The 20422-nt window shown below is 31.6% G+C and overlaps 2 protein-coding genes across 3 annotated transcripts in view; one reads left to right on the top strand and one right to left on the bottom strand.

Moving 5' to 3' along the window:
- Positions 1 to 4099, bottom strand: part of LOC136978968 (pseudouridylate synthase RPUSD2-like) — a 78653-nt gene extending 74554 nt beyond the window's left edge. The window contains exon 1 of the mRNA XM_067274852.1: positions 3784 to 4099. Within this exon, the coding sequence (XP_067130953.1) occupies positions 3784 to 3945 (162 nt within the window). The 5' untranslated portion in view covers positions 3946 to 4099. The remainder of the gene's footprint in view (positions 1 to 3783) is intronic.
- Positions 1 to 20422, top strand: part of LOC136978969 (valacyclovir hydrolase) — a 243425-nt gene that overhangs the window by 220523 nt on the left and 2480 nt on the right. The window contains exons 2-6 of one of the 2 annotated variants that reach the window (XM_067274855.1): positions 9522 to 9614; positions 10672 to 10769; positions 15945 to 16111; positions 18792 to 18945; positions 19046 to 19298. In XM_067274855.1, the coding sequence (XP_067130956.1) occupies positions 9541 to 9614; positions 10672 to 10769; positions 15945 to 16111; positions 18792 to 18945; positions 19046 to 19298 (746 nt within the window). In that variant the 5' untranslated portion in view covers positions 9522 to 9540. Of the gene's footprint in view, positions 1 to 9418; positions 9615 to 10671; positions 10770 to 15944; positions 16112 to 18791; positions 18946 to 19045; positions 19299 to 20422 lie in introns of those variants that run through there. The other variant, XM_067274854.1, reaches the window with a different exon arrangement.

Below are 20422 nucleotides of genomic sequence, written 5' to 3'. Positions count from 1 at the left end.
CCATCATCATCTACACCATCACCTTGCCTCTTCTCTAAACAATTTCCATTTTCAATCTCATCAGCATACACTTTGATATCCAGAATAAAGACTTCCAGGAACAAATTAAGTGGAGAGACAAAGAGGTCCAAAGGCTTGTAAAATGCATTGAAAAAGTGTTATATCATACCATGTAATAACTTGTCAGTTATTCTGTTGTCATCTTGTAATCTGTACATAGAAAACCCATTCAAGCTTTCTCATATATCTCCTTTTAATGAAACTGGTGACCTGTTCAGCTAAGTCAACAAAACACATCTGTTCACATTTTCTAATAGGTGAGTGCCTTGTGCCTGCAGTGTATCCTCAACTTTTATCAACTTACGTAAAAGAGTATATGAGTGCTGCCATATATTTCTTATAGCCTTTCCGAGACACAGTTGGCATAGTTATGGAAGGAGAGAGTTGCACCTAACACATAATCATATACCACACAGGCATTGGAAAGGCTGTGTTGATGCAGCATTCAATAAGAAAGTTCAACTTGGCCCTGGTCCTACAAAACTTTGCAACTAATTTTCTGTATTGCTTGGCTGGTGAAGCCATAACTTGTAAAGAAATTATTGAATATAACTTCCTCAAAAAACTGGAACAGTATATATAGATTTGAACATACACCTAAGCACTAATTTTCCAGCAAATAAACGTAAACAAACTTACACTTCGAACGTTTTCAACCACAAATTTATTGGCCTTCAGGAAAACAACGGAAAAAAGCGTTCTATAAATAGAACAACGTTGCGTTGTCTATTTATAGAATGCTTTTTTTCGTGTAAGTTTGCTGGAAAATTAGTGCTTAGGTGTATGTTCAAATCTATAAAGAAATTATTGCAGAACTGGAGGAAATGTCAAGAAAATAAAATTCGCACTTTACAAAAACTCCAGCAAAATAAGTTTTATGAAACAAAAGCATTTTTGATTTAATTTGATAAGTCTCCCTCAGCTCTTGAATACATAACAATTATTGAACAAAAAGTACATAAAGAAATTTAAAATACAAAATAGAACATAAAAATTTAAATCCATAATGAAAACTGAAAGTAAGAATAATCAACAATATACATTAAATTAAGAAATTGCAGTTGTAATACATTAAAACTTGACCAAGTCAATTTCACAAAGTGATTTATTTGCACGCAGTTGCTAAAGTGAAACCTTGATTCATCACTTTTTCAGAAATCTAAAAACTATGAATATGTCAAAATGACAGATGTGAGCATCTATATAAAATAAAATTTAAAAGGTCTTCAAAAAATACCTAGAAAAGACTAAAATATCACAATGTTATGTCAAATCAACAGGAACAACAGTCTTTCTTTGCAGAAATGACCTTTTATTAGAGGCTATACCTCTGCAAAAACATGCAAAACAGTCTAAAAAGTTGTTTCTAGTGATTCAACATGATGAAAATTAGGATGTTTTAGTCTTTTCTATGTATTTTTTTACATATTAATTCATCAGCCATTTTTTGTAAGAAATTTAATAGGTCTTTATTCCAGATATCAAAACTATTACCAAAGGGCATAGGGCACACACAAAAATCACATCATATGTTGAGTGTATGGTCCACAGATACTTCGGCATCAAAGACCATACTGGCAATGCTTTCCATCAGTCAAATCCAGCCTTCATTTATCATCCTCAACACTTCCATCAACCTCTGTTGTATATGACCTTTCTTTATTCCTCTTCATATAGCCACAGTTCACAAAGTAGTTCTGCACTGTAGATAATAATATCTTCCAATATAATTACCAGTGACAAACCTTTATGTCCAGTAACATTTAAAATCTCTATGTAAGCCTATTAATTGCAGGACTGGTATAAGGTTATACTAATCCCACAATTAATAGGCTTACATGGGACACCCTATGTATTTATACATCATAGATGGCACGCTCTTGCAACTGATAAATATGGTTAATCACCATGTTCCAATTTTATTTTAAAATTTAACGTTTGAAATTGTTCGATACAAGGCGTTCTAAGTTTGGATTCATTCTCAATTTAACCTGAAGCAGACCTCGAGTGAGGCCAAAAATGTTCATTTCACATTACCGGACATAAAGGTTCGTCGAGTGTGTGCACTGTAGACTTGTTATCATGCCAAAGCAATAAAGTAAATGACCTGCAAAATGCCAATCTTAAACTGGAGTTCTTTCTCTGAGTTAATCAAAGATATAAATTTGTATAGCACTAGTTGCTTCCCACACACTTGCTTGAAGAATTTAATCACATCCAAATCAAAAGGTTGTACAACACTATTGCAGTTTGGGGAGTGAAAAATTATCTAAAAGGTTGTAGCTAGAGAATGAGTAGTACAATTGTCTACAAAAAAGGAAAAGAATTTTCTTGCCTTATGCAATGAATAATGCATTAAGAGTACTGTATATACTTTTGAGTTGGTATAGTAGGTTACAGAGTTTCTTTACATTCTTAAAATCTCATGGTTTTGCAAAGTTCCAGTAATTATAGCAGTTGTTTGTCTGACCCATTACTGTTTGCACACAGTAGCACTATCAGTTGCTTCTTTGCACAGGTATCACTTTTTAATGCCAACGTTCTGAGCAGACAGTTGTTAAAGAGCAGATGTAAAACTGAAGGCTTAACATAAAAAAAGTGCACTAACTTTAAACTTCAGCAAGAAATGGTACTTTTACCATAATGTTTTCAACCTTTCAAAGATCATCATCAGCAGTCTTCCAAAGAGAAGAACAAGAAAAGAATGTAAAAAAAAGAAACCTATTTAAAATCCAGACTGTTACATTCCAATTCTGAAGTTCTAAATATTCCAGCACAGGAACAGATTTTAATTTCCAAAGGAGTCTTTTCAATGTATTTTTTCCAACTTTTAAATTTTGCTTATTCTAGGATGGGAACAGATTTTAAATTTCAAAAGTATCAGTCTTCTCCAATGGGTTATTTTGACATCTCTTCTATGAGGTACAGCCATTCTCCTAAAGTCTGAACTTGTATTACGAGAAATACCATAGAGAAAATTAGATTAGAAGATAATACTAACAATAATACATAAACATAGTAGAGAATTAAATTAATATGTTGAACTGTACAGTGCATATTCGATCAGATGAAGGTATGCAGTGAAATGATTCACAATTACAGTTAGTGTTACCACATACAGAAACGCACTTAGCACCAGAGCAAAAGTAGCAAAATTCTTATATCAAAAATAAGGGTTTTTTTATTTTTTCACTAAGAGATGGTCTAGAAAGTAACTAAATCACTATTTCAGCAATTGTAAACTTTATAATATTGTCATCAAAAAGTCACTAGATCTAGCAACACTGCACACAAGTTTTACAGCTATCATCAACATCTCTTCCCTCTCCAGTTCATTGTCAAAATCTACTACCACCATTACAAAATACAAGCATTGAAAAATGAAAATAAAGAATAAATTGTATCTTCTTCTTTCAATAAATGTCAAGAGCAGTTTAGTTATAATAAAGGATTCTGCAAATCTTATGATAGGCATACACCTGCATGGAAATCCACCACTGTCATTATGAAACACAGGTGTCGAAAAATGAAAATAAATAGCAAATTGTGTCCTTTCTTGTTTCAATAAAGGATAAGGACAGTTTACCTAAAATAAAGGACATATGACAACATTAAAAGTCAAACGGAAGTTTTCAAGTATTGATTTCAAAAAATTTTAAAAATGTACTATATAAAATATATAAATTACACATGAAATATTTATAATATGATAAAATATCATACAAGTGAATTGTCTTGTTCTGCTCGTTTTCTTTTCTGCTTACGAGTATCCATTTCATTCTGTTGCTTTGAAATAGCTAAATTAGTAACACCATGACAATGTGCTTCATTAATCATCTCATTAATACTTCTTAAAATATATTTTGAAAAATAATCAGATAACATAAAATTTGCTTTTTTTGCAAGATACTTATTTCAAAATTATCTAGTAAGCTTTTTCTTTTCATTTAAAACATGCATTTATAATGTATTTAACAAACAGTTCAGTATTTCTTTTTTTTAGAACAGAAGTTATAGTGTTTTCGTCTATTTATAATATTCAAACTAAATAAACCACGTGTGACTGTTTCCCATCTTATTCACTATTGAGTCACTAGAGGCGCTGTTGAATATGTTGCCAGCATTAAAAATAAAACCATAGATTTTAACATTACTATTTCTCAATTTTTTTCTCATTGCAAACCGGTAAAATTATGGATAATTTTACACTAACCAGTAATTATATGCGATTATTAATTATGCTTATCTTTTATATTAACTCTTTCCGCCTTTTTTTTTTTTTTTTTTTTTTTTTGTAACTCTTTCCGCCCAGTGGGCACTAAGAGGGCCTTTTATAGCAAGCCCATTATGGGTTCGGCCAGGCCCACAATGGGGCGGCCGGGTGGTGAGGGACGGGGACCGACATATCCGGACGGACCACCCCCGGAAAAATTCCTGGGGATTTTTCGACCCGTACGGATTCGATCCCGGGTCCCCCAGGGCGGCAGGCTGCTAACCTTGACCACTCGGCCATCCGGCCGCTAAGTAACCAAATTCTTTCCGCCCTGTGGGCACTAAGAGGGCCTCTTTTAGTAGGCCCATTATGAGTTCGGCCAGGCCCACAATGGGGCGACCGGGTGGCGAAAGACGGGGCCCGACATATCCGAACGGACCACCCCCGAAAAATTCCTGGGGATTATTCCACCCGTTCGGATTCGATCCCGGGTCCCCCAGAGCGGTAGGCTGCCACCTTGACCGCTCGGCCATCCGGCCGTCATATATGCTTATCTAGAGTTGCTGTACGTAAGAAAGTACTGTACGTACAGTACGGTCTGTGTCGAATAATCCCCAGAAATTTTTCGGGGGTGGTCCGTTCGGATATGTCGGGTCCTGTCCCTCACCACCCGGTCGCCCCATTGTGGGCCTGGTCGAACTCATAATGGGCCTACTAAAAGAGGCCCTCTTAGTGCCCGCAGGGCGGAAAGAGTTAAAAAAAAAAAAGAAAAGTACGGTCTGTGTGCCGTTGAAAAGACCCTTATCACCATCGTTTCTATTTAAGCGCTTAGTTTCGCTTAATTAATAACCACATTGCAAATAACAGTGCCCTGCTTTTTTCACATGCGTACAGCCACAAAGAAAACCTTATGACTATACATCGTTATCACTTATTTTTAACGAGCAATTGTTTATTGTGACATCGTCACAATGCCGGACTGCAATCTTTAATCATATTCTTAATTTATTTAATTTAAAATATTTCAAATTAGTAGTATCTTGCCTCTGTATATCATACTTTTCTCGATAACACTAGAGTTATTCGGATCATCTATCTAATTCCTTTAAGGAAAAATTTTTGAATTGAATTAACATAACTTCCGGTTTAGACAGAAAGTTCTTATATAGTTAATCGGGGCATCCTGCTCCTGAGCTTTCCATACCTTATCTTGACTTTTATCTATCTATCTAACACCGTTCTTGAGATTAAGGAAGGACAGGCGGCAAACAGCAAACTGACGGACGCCCGCCAGTGGGAATTTATAGGTCTGCAATTTCAAAATTACAGCTTAATAAATCTTATATCCGTATAATTATTTATTAATTTCAATCACCGTTTAATCTTAATCGTTAGAAATGCGCAGCATGCACTGTGTGTCTGCATGCTATATAATTTATTATATGGTAAGTGCGCTATGGTTGTGACTATAGTTCAAATGATAATATTGATATTGCGGATGCATAAAAAATATCTATTATATGTGTTAGGCTCAAAGACCGAAATCGCTCATTGAGCGACAAAACGACCACAACGCGTTGTGGTTAACGACCACAAAGCGAAATTCGTGTCGTGGCTTTCATGATATTTAACCGCGATGCGTTGTGGTGATTAAGAAAATTAAGAAAAGCCATAACGCGTTCTGAACGTTAGCTGATGCAACCACGATACAAAGGATAGGTTGTACTTGTCAACGGGCGCATTGTAAACACTTTCGGAGTTTGTGTTGTGTTCATTCTTGATTAGCGCTGCCGTTTCTAGGGTAATTTTAGACGGCCGGATGGCCGAGCGGTAAAGGTGGCAGCCTACCGCTCTGGGGGACCCGGGATCGAATCCGAACGGGTCGAATAATCCCCAGGAATTTTTCGGGGGGTGGTCCGTTCGGATATGTCGGGCCCCGTCCCTCACCACCCGGTCGCCCCATTGTGGGCCTGGCCGAACCCATAATGGGCCTACTAAAAGAGGCCCTCTTAGTGCCCACAGGGCGGAAAGAGTTAAAAAAAAAAAAAAAAAAAAAAAAAAGGGTAATTACCCTTTTCTAGAGTAATTTCAACCTCTCAGAGTAATGTTCGGGTAGTCTTATATTTAGGGTAAATCTAGGGTAAAGCTACCCTAGATTTCTGTGTTCTGATGCTATTAATCATCGCGTCACAAGTTTTGCTGGAAAAAGTTTTAGCTTAAAACCATCCTATTTTTCCTTATAACTGGAGGGTTTTAGGGTAGGATAACAGAAGCTAAAGAAATAATGCAAATTGATACTAGGTACAGTACATGGGGTTAACTGTACAGTGATACCTCGGTTTTCGTCGATAATCCGTTCGAAAACAATCAGCGAAAATAACTCTGCAACATTCTTGATTTTCATAAAAAAAGACTGATTTATTAATAAAAGTTCCTGACAAAGTAATTATTTTTAGTAAATTAGTTGCTAGAAAACGTTGACATCTCGAGCACCGCAACAGATTTTCATGAATGATAAAATGTTGAAAAGTAACTAAGTTACATTTCTGTATGTGATATATATCTTATAACAAAATTATTCAAGATGATTAAAGATAAATAAATCATAATGAAAAAGAAAGTTTTATTTTCTTATCACCACCTGGTTATTGCCCTCATCTAGAACGTGTGATGGCTTTTAATAAAATCCGTCGCACAGTGATTTTTAACCTTAGCAGCTGATTTTTATTTCATCGCGTATAGTATCTTTTCTTACTCACCTCAACGTGTCGTGGTTAAATATCAAGAAAGCCATGATACGAATTTCGCGTCGTGGCAGTTTTGAATTAGTCACAACGCATTGTGGTCGTATTTTTCGTTCAATGAGCTATTTCCGTCTTTGAGCCTAACATATATACAGTAAGTCCTCTACTTACGAACTTAATCCGTTCGTAGCGGCGTTCGCAAGTCGAAAAGTTCGTAACTCGAAAAGACGATGTTTGGCGCAAAAACTCAAATACAATGTTGTTTTTACAATTATGCAATGTTTAGGCTACTTGAATAATGTTGAATTAAGATTGTTAAAGGAAAGTATAAATTCAAATCAATCACATGTACTGTACAGTACATTATTTATTAAAATTACTCATTTAAAACAACTACAATGTACAGTACATATGTATGTACAGTAAATGTTTTAACGTAAAACTTCAAAAATAAACTTGACTGTACATAAAAAATAACCAACTGCACTTTAACCCACCATCTGTCCAGTGCCAGATTTAACAATCAGGGGGCCCTGGGCACAAATACGGTGGGGGCCCCTTTTAAGAGTAAGCAAATTTGATGATTTAGAAAATTTACACAAAATACTGCACTTTCAAATAGATTTCAACTAGGAAATTGTAAATTTCATTTTAAAAATAAGGTTATTGTAAACACATATATTTTATTGTGTAAAACTAATTATTTTAATTTAACTGAAAAATACCTATGTGAAATTTTTTCCCGAAATTTTCCGATGTTTCATAGGTTTTTTTCCCGGGTTTGGTTTTCTCTGCCTGTGGCCCTCATGATTAGGCCACACTAGACTGTCGCGGTAATAGAAAAAAAAAAATTATGTTTAAACATAATTTTTTTTAGTTTTGTGGGGGCCCTGGGCACAGGCCCCAAATGCCCTTATGTAAATTTGGCCCTGCATCTGTCGGCTTTGTTCGTAACTTCGAAAGTTCGTAAGTCGAATGTTCGTAAGTAGAGGACTGCCTGTATTCAATTTTGGTTTGTTGTGAAACCGTGTTGTATTGTCTTAGAAGTGTTGAACACAAGATCGTGTTAATAACAATCACTTGGCTTTTTCCACCTTTATTTGTCAACAACAATAACCATTGATATAGAAACGGCGAATACCACCGGAAAGATCAACTAAATAAAGGTGGAAAAAGCCAAGTGATTGTTATTAACACGATCTTGTGCTCCACACTTCTAATATATATTCAATACAAATAGTAAATCCTACAAACATTCATATAATAGTTCTTTTTCTCGTGGGCCGAATAAAACATACTGTAAAACTTGTGTAAACCGGAATATCGCGATATCGAAAATTTTTTCTGGTTTGGCAGGTTTCCTTTTTGAACAGGTTCTTTTTAACATAGGAAATTGCTCTGTTCAGAAGAATTATTTCCTTTTAGGCAAGTTTCCTTTTTACTCAGATTCTATTTTGGACAGGTTTTACAGTATACTGTGTAATTTAGATAAATATTTCAACTTTAACGTAACAAGAAGAAAGAAATTCTTATAAAATCCAAAATCGGACAAGTAATTACTACACAAATATGGGATTCTCAGTGCACAATTCGAAATTTTCATTGTACATTCTGTGTTCAATTGCATGTTAGAGTATGCGCTGTCTAAAATCACATAACTCCTGTGCGCACTTCTTTTCATCACAAGATGTTCTCTCTCAATTGTGTTCCCGCCGCCTGCGCCCTAAAGTGAAAATTTGTTTGTCTGATTGTCAAAAGTCTAATATGTTTTTTATATGCATTGCACCCGGAGCAAAACTATTTAGGTGAAACTCAGTCTTAGGATGAATTTCAGGTGCTGTTTAGAGGGTTTTCTCGGCAAAAAGTTTGCAACAATGTACATATCGCACTCACATCCGTCTGTGGATATGGTGAGCTCTGATGAGGACTCCACGGATATATTATTAATACCATTTTTACTATTCGTCTGTGTTAAATTAAAAATAAATCTTCAAATTCCAATATAGCGCCATTTGCTTCAGCCATATTGATGGGCTGCCAAACCTTCTAGTAAAAGTTTATTAACCCGTTCACTGGTGCATCGATTCTGGCTGAGACCGATGCATCAGTAACGTTCCCAATAGCGAGGTGAGGCCGAAGTTTTCAACGCGAAAACGTGTACGTCGGACGTTCAGTGCCGCTTTCCTGTAAGCCTAGAAGTTTGACAATGTGTTTGGAAAGTCAGAGGAATCACGCTCGACATCCCAAAGGCCATTACCAAACTTCTAGGTTTACAGGAAAGCGGCGCTGAACGTCCGACGTACGGTACACGTTTTTGCGTTTAAAACTTCGGCCTCAAACTCGCTAATATCTATTGTATGATTTCACGATGGAACGTAGCGCCGTAAGCGATAAATATTTGAACTTCAGTCGTTTCGCTGTTAGCGAGGCGATGAAGTGGTGTGTAGTGCAGCAGTTGTGGATGTATTCGTTTTTATTTTTAGCATGAGAATCTGTCTCTAAGAGACGATCAGTGCTAATTTGATGATGAGATCGTTTTACAATATTTTATCAGACACTTGCAGACGACTCATTTATCGTCAATACTCGAAACAATCGTAAGTTGTTTCATGTTTTGACTAGATTATAGAGAAAGAATGAAAAAATGTAATAATGATGGTAACTTTAAAATCTATGTATCCATTATTCTGTTATAATTATATCAAAGAAAGTTTGTTACTAATACTCATCGGTTATTTGCATTTTAATTAGTAAGATGTGAACTCTGAATGAGGGGTTTTTCACTCCAGAATTGCAGACTCCCTGCATGAGCAAAAAAGTCAAAGGAACCATACCTGTATATGAGAGTATATATACCTGTATATAATACCCTTTGCAAGATATTTGCCTCCAACAGTGGCACGACGGGGTGGGTCGAGGTGCCTTGGCACTCCCGAAAGTAAATGGAAAAGAAACAAATTTTTATTCTTTACTCCATATCCATAGCAATGACAGTTTGAACTATTCTTTGTCTGGAAATGCAAATTAGCTGAAATATTTCCATGTTTGTTTTCATTCCTGTGCTTCAATTAAAGTGCTTATTTATGTATATTTTTTGTGTTAAAACATTTGCTTTTGTAATTCTATTGTCATGAATTTTAGCAAAACACAATTAAAATTATTTAAAAAAAATAACAATTACTGCTCTAGAGAATCTATTATACAAATATTTTTACTTTGTCTTCTTTAGAATCTGATTTAAAACAATTCAATTTAATTAAAAAATTTATTAAGATTGAATCTTTTAGTCTGGACATGAAAGTTTAAACAATACAAAAATTATTTGTGTAATAAATAATCTGAATGTACAGTACAAGGCACTATTTAATTTTATTAAAAATAAAGCATTTAAATATTTGAAATTTATATAGAGATATTGTTAAAATATCAACAAAACATGGAAATATAAATTTAAAAAATCATATGTATTTACTGAAATAAATTAGAAACATTTTATTTATTGGTTACCTGTTTGAATATTATGTTAATTTAAAGTTTAAAATTTATTGATTACAGTAAATGACTTTAAATTGTTTTTGGTTTAATTTTATTAATATTTATTTAATAATTTTTCCTGATATTTAATATTTAAATTTATTTTTTTCAAATATATAGATATCCTGGAAAGAAAATTGAAGTTAATAAAATTAACATTCATTATGAAGAAGTTGGTAATGGAAATTATAAGTTGTTATTAATACCCGGAGCTCTTGGTAAATAGTTTTATAGTGTACTTTTTTATTACTGTTTCTTATCTTCGTTAATTTATAAATATATAACAGTCAATAGGTAACTTTTACAAAAGGCATTTAAATTTGAATGTGAATTTTTTATTCAAATTTACATTAAGTAGTACTAAATCTTAACTGCTTTAATTTTTCTTCAAATTATACTTATATCTATTACTGTCATGACTTAAAAGTGTAAACAGTAGTAGTTTTCTATCAATAGAGTGAAAGTTAACATACCAAAATAAAGGAAAAGCTTTGCAAAAATATTTAACTTTATTTTAACAAATGTACAGTTTTTGAATGTTTAGTCCAGGGATGGTAAACGTATTGCCTGTGTGCCTGAAGTGGCGAAATTAGGTGGCACACAACATATACGATTTTGTTGTTAAATTTCATTTTTCAGTAATTATCATCCTGACTACTAGTTTTGTTAATGTCTTCAGTTTTTTTATTATGGTTTTATATTCACTTCAGTATGTTATCATACTTTCTCACTCACTCTCTTTACATTTATTGTAATAAAAGCATATTCATTACATTATTTAAAAATCATTATTTGAAGAAGTTTAGATCATCAGTGTGTACCATTTTTAAAATTAAAAATTGAAATTAGATGTTGGGCTGTAAATTTTTATCATATTTTAATTTAAATAAATATAACTTTGACACTGAATCGGCAATTACTTTTTCTCTATGATGATGTTATTTTTCGTGTGACTTTTATCACAGAAAATGTGAGATTACATGAATATTGTACACCTTAGAGCAGGGATATCCAACCCACAGCCCACTGCATCTTAAATTTTTTAGGAACACTTTGGTTCATTTATTTTGGTAAAGTATGTTGTAAAAATTATTCTCATTTCATTAGATACACTTTAATGTAATGACATAATTGGTGCTAGAAAATTGTTTTATCTAGAAAACTGTTATGCAGTGGAGTAGTAAATACTGTGTGAACAATTCTTTTCATGCATGAAAAACATCAAAACTGCTAAAAGAAATATGTCAAGCGATTCCCATTTAACTAACATTCTTAGAATAAAGACTACTAGTAGACATTGACAATGTTATAAAAGGAAGGCAATGTCAAAAATCACATTAAATTTATTTTTTATTTTGTGTAAGTATAATTCTTTTTTTACTGTCAATAAGTAATATTGATATATAATTACAAAAAAATACTGTATTTGTTATTAAAATTTGATATTCACATTTTAAACTTTATAAAAGAATATATTTATATAAGGTATTTTTGTGGCCCTCTGAATATATGTATTATGAAATACATATAATATGAAATTTCTAATTTGGCCCATTAAGAAAAAAGGTTGGACAACCCTGTCTTAGAGGGTTAAGTGATATATTATTGATTTCATGTTATCATAAGGATCAATTTATTGCTATATATAGTAAGGCAAAAATTTTGAATTTAAATCAGTACATAGTTAATTGGAGTTTACCCCAATTAACTATGCCCATGCTTTCCATATCTGGTCTCAATTTTCCATGCCCATGCTTTCCATATCTGGTCTCAATTTTCATGTATCTAACTTCATTTTTGACATTAACAAATGACAGATAAATGAGCAGGGCCAGATTATCCAATAGACAAATTAGACAAATGTCTAGGGCCCGTAATTCGGAGGGGCCCGGCTTCAGTGCAGAATTTTTCTCTGTTTTAAAATGAGTTAAAAATTATTTAAGAAATTCGACAGGACAGGAAAGGCTGTCTTTAACAATGCTTACTAAAGAAGGAGACACTCTCAAATGGCTAGATTGATCAATTTTCTGAAATGAAAATCTAAAACAAAAAATTTAAATATTTTTAAGGGCGATTAGTGTTTAAAATTATATAGATATTTCGTTGTACCAGAAATTCTGTTGGTGCTCAATTCAGAGGCGTAGCTATGAGGGGTGGCGGATGTGGCCCGCTCCGAATCCAATCCTATGGTGGCCTGTACTAAAAAAAAAAAAAAAAAAAAAAAAGAGAGGTCAATGGCTAGCTTCCCATGACAGCTTCTTTGCTGTGAGGAGATGCTATGAGAGCTCGCACCAGCTCAAAATCTTACTATGATGTATTCTATAAATCTAAACTGATACTTCATGACATCGCATATTCAATATAGTGTTCAAGTTGCTTGAGTGCGAAGATAGCCTATTACAATTCAACACTGTTTTATAAAAGAGTTAAAAAGGGCGACACCACGATATCCGGATCGGGTGTCATCCATGCTAGCTATGCCACTGGTACAATTATTACTGTATTAGCGTTTGTATTCTCTATTATTAATAAAAATTTTAAGTGACATTATTTAAGATTTGTTTAGAAGCAACTTATTTAAATGGGGCCCTAATTTAAATTTTGTCTAAGGCCTGCTAAAGGCTTAATCCGGCACTATGGATAAGAGTGGGAATTTGAAAGTTGCAGCCCAATTGTGTCTACTGTATTGCATGCAGACTCAAAAAGGTTTGCCATCTCTGGTTTAGTCTAATGCAGGGATTCATAACAGATTGATGTAGACATTTTGGAGGTCAGTAGAATTTTGAAATGGGTCAATGGAAGTCAAGGGGTCAATTGGGAGTTGATGGACACTTATTCTACTTTTTCAAGAATTTAGATAATTTTCAAATAAGAATAATAATGTGAAATCTGCAAATTTAACACAGTTGTCGAAAAAAAGTGTAAACAATCCCTATAGAAAAAAACGCTCCTTGTGAGAATTAGATTGGAGGTCACTGTTTGTGATAAAAATTAGATGGGAAAGTTGACACATAGGTGTCAAGAATGCAAGGTTATTATCAAAATATGACGATCATGTGACTCCTTTCCCATGACAATCGAATAAAAACTTGAGCCCCTGGAAGCTCAGGGCGATCCAATGGAAGTTATACTTGTCCAGGTGATACATTCGTCTCCCGGCCCAACGAAAGGAGAAGACTCCGGTAGAAGACAGATCATGGCTTCGAACTTCCATACAGCTCGCCATATCTACTAGGACAACAATTCCTATGAACCATTCGATGCATACTGTTCATTTCCTCATAGAAGTATTTTTGTTAGAGCATAGTGAACTCTCTCTCTCACTATGAGAATAGGCTTAGTTAAGAGCTGCCCTATTATTTATATGTAGTGTTAATCGCATTTAACTGAGTATAGCCTTGTAGACTTTGTTAACCTTAGATTTTAACAAATGCTTTGTTTATTTCTTTAACCTGTCTCCTGACGACAAAGCATTTATTAAATATCTAATGATGCCTGTCAACTTACCCCACTTGAAATTCAGCCATCCAAATGACTCTGAGGTGAGGTTTTAACAACCTGTGCCGATTAAGCGGTTACTAGGGTGCCCTCTTATAGCTCCCGGCTTATCTCACAATAACAATCATGTGGGAAAATCATAAACTGATTTAGTAATTTGCAAGAAGAGTTAATTGAATTAAAAGTTTTATTTCACAGAAATGGATTTGCCAAATTTGGGATTATAAAGACATATGTCGAAAATGTAAATTAAAAATTGTTATTGAACCAATATTTTTATCTTTTTCTGAGTTCCCATCCAGTTGAAGCCTGTTTTAGTCATGTAAATAATTTATTAAGAAAAATGAAATTAAATATAACAGAACATGGAAACTTAAGAGTAACTTTACACTTGTTATAAAAAATATTGCTGCTACACATCAGACACAGTCATTGCAGTAAGAAAATTAAAAATATTGAAAATTAAGTGTTATAATTTTATATTTTTTATACTTTACATATGTTTACTATATTTTTGTAATAAGATTTTATAAAATGTGTATGCTGCTGCAAAATAATCATTCATATAATAAACAAACCTTGTTTCACTCAAGTGAAGACCAAAAAATTTTTCTTACATATAAGATGAAAAATTTTCATAACAATAAGAATATACATTTTGTAAAATCTTACTATAGAGACACTGAAAATACTTTAAATACTTTTCCAGCAGTTGTTTTTAATAAAACTAACATTCTCAGCTTTGATTAATAAGTCTTCATCAGGTTTTGAACAGAGATTCTACTCTATTCTATACAATAAAGTCTTATTACAAAAATATAGTAAATATATGTAAAATATAAAAATATAAAATTATAACAACATATTAGAACTATATATTGTTGCTTTTTTCAGACTTATCATACAAGAACACCAGAGATAGTATAGATAAAATTTATACTTTACACTTAACCTATTTAGATAAAACTTATACTTTATTCATTAGATAAAACTTAGACTTTCTCTGGCATTCCTGTATGATAAGTCTGAAAAAAGCAACACTACATGCTTGAAATAGAAACTAAAAGAAATGGAACAAAGCTAGAATATCAACATATTAGAACACTTATTTTCAATTTGTTCATAAACAAAATTCAATAATTTCACTTTTTTTGTTTTTATATTGTCTACTTGGACCTTGTTTATAAATAGAACTTATTATACTGGTATAGTTTCTGATTAGCAAAGAGAGGAAGTCTTAGTCAAAAGTCAAAACAAAATATCTTTATTTTAACCCGTTATTTTGTTTTGACTTTTGACTAAGACTTCCTCTCTTTGCTTATCAGAAATTACACCAGTATAATAAATATTATTTATAAACAAAGTCCAAGTAAACAATGTTTTACTTTTATGTTTCTATATTTCTTTATTAAGGACATAGAGGTAAAAAGAATCCAATCATTTCATTTCGCTATCATTTTTAAACTTTTTTAATCATCTACTTGATATATTACACAAAATTCAATTTTATATATCTACTTTGAGATCTGTCTTAAGTATTGTGTATTGACTTAAAATGGCAATATTTCAATTCTCATTGACCACTTATAATGAGGACCATCTGTGTGCTCTTTTTAATCTAACATAATGAAGTATTTTTCAATATTGTTTTTAGTAATATTTTAAAAATAATTTGCTTAAAATATGTTAAAAATTCAAAATTGAGTATGATTTGTTACAAACAATTTTAATGTAACTAAACTAAATTTGATATTTGAACAATAAGTTCAGAAATATATGGTCTATGCAAAAATTAATATTGAAATTTTAAAATTAAAACATAAATCAGATTATAGTTTATAAAAAGTATGTTAATTTTAACATTATTCTTCAATATATATCTGTCTACTTCTTAGGTTCTACAAGAACAGATTTTGGACCACAACTTGAAAAGTTAGATAAATCAAAATTTACATTAATTTCTTGGGACCCACCTGGTTATGGCTTTAGTATACCCCCAGAAAGAACATTTCCTAGAAATTTTTATCAACGAGATGCACATTTGGCTGCAGCATTAATGAAGGTATTTATTTATGACATAATAAAAGTATTTTTATTTAATATTTGTTTTATTTTTATAAAAATGAAATTAATTTGAGAGAATTTAGTTAAATATTTTTATCCTGAACTATCCACGGATGATGTGAAAGTATTATTTTTATACCATTATTTTGAAATAAATTAAGTATATATTTTTTGCTGTAACTATAATGTTGTATATTTAAATATCTTATTTGTTAGGCTGATTATATAAAATAGTTTTGATAATGATGAAATATTTCATTAGAAAAGCTAAAAATCTACTAATTTTCCAATAGAATTTATTAAGATTTTACATTGTTTGTCAGCTTGTGGGTTCAAGTTCTTTTGGGCAAGGATGTTTGTTGATTTTTAATGAATATTGTTGGTTGCAAAGAGAACTTTAACAAAATGACTGACATTACTTTTAACTATAGAAAAATTAATAATAAAAGTCATTACACCAATGAATATTATTAGCATTTAGTTTGTTGTGAAAAGAAATTGTCTGTAACAAATTATATGACATTTTATTAGAAATAAATTATACAATATGTATTTTTAATAAGTATTAAAATGAACAGAGTAATGATTATAGGAATGAAGTAACATTTCTGTTAGCATGTTTCTATAAATAGTAGTATTCGTAATAATCCAAAATATAAAAATACAATCTAAATAAATAAATTTATTTATTATTTATTTATTTATTTATTATCTAATTATAATAATAAATATAACAAAATTAGAATTAATTTGTAATTTCTAATTAAATAAAAATATTCATATATAATTTGATGTTTTTAGGCATTATATGAGAACATTACTTAATGATTATTTTATGAGATATAGAATTATGCAAGGTAACAATTTTTCTTGTTTCATATAACTGCTTTATATTTATGATTTTAATAGAATGGAAAAATCTATTTAAAATCTCAATGAAATTAAGATTATTTAAAACGATTACATTTCATTCATTGTGTTAGTTAAAAATCATATCTCAGTTTGTTTAAATGAGCATAAAAATGTTTTGAGATTTATAAAATTATATATTATTCATAACAATATACAGTAAGACCCCACTTAACGCGGGGGATACATTCCTAGACGACAAAGCGCTAAGCGAAATAGTGTTAAACGAGATCATTTTAACATAGAGTAAATAAGAATAGGGGAACACGCAACCAAAAATAAGCAAATTTTACTATAATTTTAAGTTATATTATTACGCAAAAATCTATATAAAAATATGTTAAATAGCACATAAACATATGCGCACAGAAATGTAAAGTTAATTTTTTGTGACGAAGGTCCTGGCTCTTCTGAAATTCTTGTTTTTTGCGATGAAGTCGTGTAGTTTCATTGGTCGCTTTTTTTCCTTAAGCAAATATCAGTATCAGAAGGTCGCATCCAAAACGCCTGGTTTTGCTTTGGCATCCTATCAAAATCTGGATCATTCAGTACAATTTGATCAACAATTTCAGTTATCGTTACCAAACTTTTACTAAGGAAAACTGTAGAGAAATTTTTTGGGTTCTTCATTTTCAGAATCACTATTTTTCAGTTCTACATAAATTTCCTGTTCTGCCAGTTCTTGAAGGTCATCATTGGTAAGGCTATTGCCAGGAACCTGCAGTAACTCCCCAATATCCTGCTCATCAACATCTCCTGTATTGATTAAGTTGACAATTTTGTCAACCTAATAATCAGCAATAGGCTCTTCTCTATGAGAATTCTTGGATACCTTCAGCCATAACTTCTTCCACACTCCATTCGTGCATTTCTCAGTTAATTCTTGCCAAGTGAAGTCGATACTTCTTATGGCATCCATGATGTTAAATTTTTTTCAAAATTGCACAAAACAAACATAGATTTAAGGGAAGTACAGCGCTACGATGAATTACCACCTTTTGCTGATTGGTTCGTGTTTGGGAATAATTATGTTATATACAAATCAATGAAATACCACGTTAATTTACATTGGCGTAAATTTTGAGCGTTTTTAGGCATCAAGCAAGACTGCATTATGTTGAATCAGCGTTAAGCAAGGCAGCGTTAAGTGAGGTTTTACTGTACTAGAAATATGTGATGTTCATTTAAAATTCAACCATTCTGATTATTTGTATTTATATTAAAGTAAAATTCAATGTTAATTGATAGAATCAATACACACAGGCTGTAGAAGGCAGCATTATTTGAAAGATGTTTTATAATTTAGGATGTAACAATGGTTATGTTTTTGGTTGCACACAACACTAATCTCTTCAAATTTTGTAGTATGATAAATCATTATTTTATTTAGCATCATATCATTTTGGAAATGCTTTTTTACATAACATAAATGATTTGTTGGGAAAATTGTACTTTACAATGAAAATTTTTTAAGAATCAGAACCTTAATTTAAAAAAACTGCATTATTCTGCTTATAATATGTTAAAATACATTCATTTTCCATATTTATTGGCTGTTTTACTGGTCACAATCAGTCAGCTTCTTGCACAAACTATGAACAAAGAGTGTATATAATTAGTATATGAAGACTGAGAAGTATGAATTCCATTTTAAAATGAATATCCTGTTTTTAATAACTATTAAACTAAATTATTCATGAAAAACTCTAAAAGTTGTGACAATAAAGTTTTAATAAACATAATAGCTCCTGCTTTTAATATTATTTTAGAAATTAGGTCATCATAAATACTCAATATTAGGATGGAGTGATGGTGGAACAATGGGCTTGATAATTGCAGCAAATTATCCAGATATTGTACAGAAACTTGCCATATGGGGTTCAACTGCATATTTTACAAATGATGATATACTTATGATGAATGGTATATTAAAATTTTTCTGTTTTCATTGAATTAAAATAGTTTCAATTATAAAACAAATAATCATAATAATTTAGTTTTTTTTTTTTTTGTTTTAATACAGCTGCAAGAGATATACAACAATGGAATAGGAAAATGTTAGAACCAATGCTAGCTTTATATGGAGAAGAATATTTTCGTAAAATGTGGCACAGTTATTTAGATGCTGTTCAGGACATAGTTTCTAATGGTGGTGATCTGTGTAAGGATGATTTAAAGAAAATTCAATGTGAAACATTAATTCTTCATGGAGATAAAGATCCTCTTGTTCCATTCTTCCATATTCCATATCTTCTAGAGAATATAAAAAATTCAAAGTAATTATTAGTCTTTTACATAATTTTAATTTTTAAAAATAAAACAGTATATACAGTGGCATAACTAAGATTTTGGTCTGGGTAAATCTGGGAGGATGATCTAAAAATAATAATCAGAATGAAGAAAAATTAAATGTCCCTTACCCCTTGCTGTCGACAAATGAGCATCATTCTGGAACATTTGTCTGGTGGTTACCAGACAAATATTCTAGAATGTTTATAAATAAAAGTAAATTAAAGGATGATTGTATTAATGCCATAGATGCAGATGGACTAGCTTCTGCATGGAAATTATACATAAAAGAAAAATTAATATATAGTGCATCCCTACCCTTATACTTGGATGCATTTTTTGTGTATTTTATTATATTATTTATATCATTATCACGTTAATTTGTTTAATGTATTTTGTTAGTTTATCTCGTATTTTTGTTTCAAATTTAAATGTAAAATGTTCAGACATTCCATTGTTAAAATGTTAAATTTTTGAAAAGGCATTTGAATTCAGTTACACCTGAAGACGGCCTATTGTATTAGGCTGAAAACATTTGCGTTTTGTTTAATAAACATTTCTCAGCAACAGAAGGTGTATTGATAGTTCATTAAGTTAAAGCATTTTTTCGCTTTTTATGCTGTCAGAATTTTTCTACCAACATTCCATTATTCTCCATTTTCCATTCAGGTTTGGCAAGTATGATGGTTGTCTGTGGTGGGTCCTGCAGTTGTCTGAAAGGCACTTGCAGAAGGCATTGTACTATAGAAAATGAGTTCGTATAAACCACACTCGTACCCAGCAGAATTCAATATACAAAAAACTTAAACCAACACCTTAATGTTCGCTGAGAGATTTATTAATTTAACTAACGTTTTCGGCTTACTCAATAAGCCATCTTCAGGTTTTAACTTTCGAAAAAGAAACAATATCGTTCCATTAATAGAATACAATTGTTTGAAAAAATTCAAATCATTAGTAACGGACAAAAAATAAAAACAAAGAGGATGAACATGGTAATTAATAAATAAATATACAAAAATAAATAAAAACAAAAAATGAAGAAAATGTAATATGATTAGATTATGTAGGGTTACTACTAGAAACCTAGGAATAAGGATCAAGGAACATA

Source organism: Centruroides vittatus, unplaced genomic scaffold (assembly GCF_030686945.1).
Source record: "Centruroides vittatus isolate TY-2023 unplaced genomic scaffold, ASM3068694v2 contig_564, whole genome shotgun sequence".
Lineage (NCBI taxonomy): Eukaryota > Metazoa > Arthropoda > Arachnida > Scorpiones > Buthidae > Centruroides > Centruroides vittatus.
The sequence above is the reverse complement of the archived record's forward strand: the minus strand, read 5'-3'. Positions and strand labels throughout refer to the sequence as shown.